Raw genomic sequence first — 2,139 nt, 5'->3', positions numbered from 1 at the left:
CATCAAAATCAAGTTTACAAAATTAATTTTATAAAAACTCTTTCGCATATGCACATGCTTATGGCTTTAGTTTAGTATAGTGTTACAACTATAATATTCAGGGGAAAAAAACATTTTTTTTTTGAAAAAAATTCAAAAGTGATAGATTGAACTTCTGGCCAAAGGGAAAGCAAAAACTGAAGAAAGATAGTGACTATTAGTTTTATCTTTGTTCGGACAAAAGAGCAAAGTGAAAAAATGTTAAGTACAGTGCATGCTTCTTTCTTGGATGAATACTATTATGATTGATATTGTTGATGTATGTCATTTAATTGTGTCCAATCTTGGTTTATTTATTTTTCAAATGTCAAGTAACAGGCTTAGCTAGTCTTAGCTAAACCACCTTCAACAAAAAAAAAAAAAAAACCAAAAAATTATATAAAAAAAAAACCTAAATTAAACTAGTCATTTACATGACCAAATCATTATGAAAAGAAGCCATGATTTTTGGTCATGATGATATTTATTCTATTATTTTCATGCCTTTTTTTTTCCCTTCTTTAATTTCCATCATCATCATCAAATTAAAAACCAAAGCAACCAACATGGTGATGATGATGATGATGATTATGGAAACTCTTTTCCCTATCAATCAAGCCGCTAACGTTCCTGAATTCTTCAACATGGCAAGGTATAGTTATGGTTCCTTTCTGATCAAAACCATACTCTTCTTCAGCTTCCTTCAATAATTGCATGAAGAGTGGGTGGTTGAAGTATATAACAGGAACAACAAACCTTTGTTGTTCTTCACCTTGACCTACCTTTATTGCCATAAACCCTTTTGGAATAACATCCTTAAACACTTTGTTGCTACTGTTGTTGTTGATGTTGTTGTTGTTCTTCTCACCATGTTGGAGGAGGTGGCGATGCAAATGGAAGCTCCTTGGACTGATCTTTTCTCCATGACCCATCTCTGCAAAAAAACACACAAACAAAAACACACCAAAAAGATTCAAACTTTTCTATGTGGGTATGTGTGTATGTTTCGGAATTTACTTCTCTCTTTCTCTTTCTCTCTCCTTCCTCTGTCTTTCTCTCTCTGAAGAAACTCACAAGAAAACAAGGCAATTCTTGTTGAGGCGGCTTAGAGATGAGAATCTTAGAGAACTTGGGGCGTTGTTAGACATGGCTGCTTATTGAGAAACGCATTACCAACCAAGAAGACTTTGAGATATATAGGACAAAGTGTTAAGAGAGAGAGAGAGTGCAAGTTGTTGCCTTTTTTTTTTTTTTTTTTCTCTTTCAAGTGTGAGAAGGGACACTTGGGTTTTGAAGAGTTGAGGGTAGGATTCAATCACAGCCGTTGGATCTTGGTGGGTGATTTGATGATGAGCATCTTTTGATGGTCAATGAAAGAACTCCACGAGGTTTTAGACTTGACTAGATGCTACCTCTCTTATTATGGACACCTGTGTGATCATTATATATAGCTATAGTAATTAGTAAGAGAAAGAAAATTATTATTATTATTATTGTTATTATTATTAGCAACAGAATTTCTTTTTGGTCAAGTTGATTTTTATATTTTTAGTATTATTAGATTGTGTTTGATCATGATATATTCTTACCCTTTTTTTTGAATTCCTAATATTTATTTAAAAGAACTAGTGGATTAATTATTAGATTAATGTATGATGTCATTTTAAGTGAGAAATATATTACATTTAATGATAACACAGGGAATCTTTAAGTAAGTTTAGATTCTTGTGCCGTTTGAGTTGGGAAAATTAGTTGATTTACTAATTAGTAGTACTATAAGATAAAAAAATTTGATAAGGGTAATTAAGTGTATTTAATTTCTTTCTTGTTTCATTAATTGTGCTTTTGATTTTTTATTATAGAGGATTTGACTCTAGTCTAGATCAAAGGGTTTTTCTTTTCTCTATATAGGTAATTGGACTATTGATATGATAATGGATTAATGGTAATCTTTATGAATTTCAAGTGAGTTTGAAAATTTTCACTAAATTTCACAAATTCTTACGGGGGAGTTTAAAGGGAGTTAAAGTGAGGAGGCACATTGGAAGAGATGGATTTCTTGATAGATTTTCTATGATTTGAAGGCTACGTTTTCTTTCATATATAAAGTTTGAATTTAGA

General features: G+C 31.4%; 1 protein-coding gene across 1 annotated transcript; it reads right to left on the bottom strand.

Annotated features, from left to right (window-relative positions):
- LOC107624045 (auxin-responsive protein SAUR32) lies at window positions 413-1,432 on the bottom strand. The gene has a single exon (XM_021115255.1). The coding sequence runs from the start codon at window positions 948-950 to the stop codon at window positions 564-566; it is 387 nt and encodes a 128-aa protein (XP_020970914.1). The 5' UTR covers window positions 951-1,432; the 3' UTR covers window positions 413-563.

The sequence above is a fragment of the Arachis ipaensis genome, chromosome B02 (assembly GCF_000816755.2).
Source record: "Arachis ipaensis cultivar K30076 chromosome B02, Araip1.1, whole genome shotgun sequence".
In the NCBI taxonomy this organism is placed as follows: domain Eukaryota; kingdom Viridiplantae; phylum Streptophyta; class Magnoliopsida; order Fabales; family Fabaceae; genus Arachis; species Arachis ipaensis.
The sequence above is the reverse complement of the archived record's forward strand: the minus strand, read 5'-3'. Positions and strand labels throughout refer to the sequence as shown.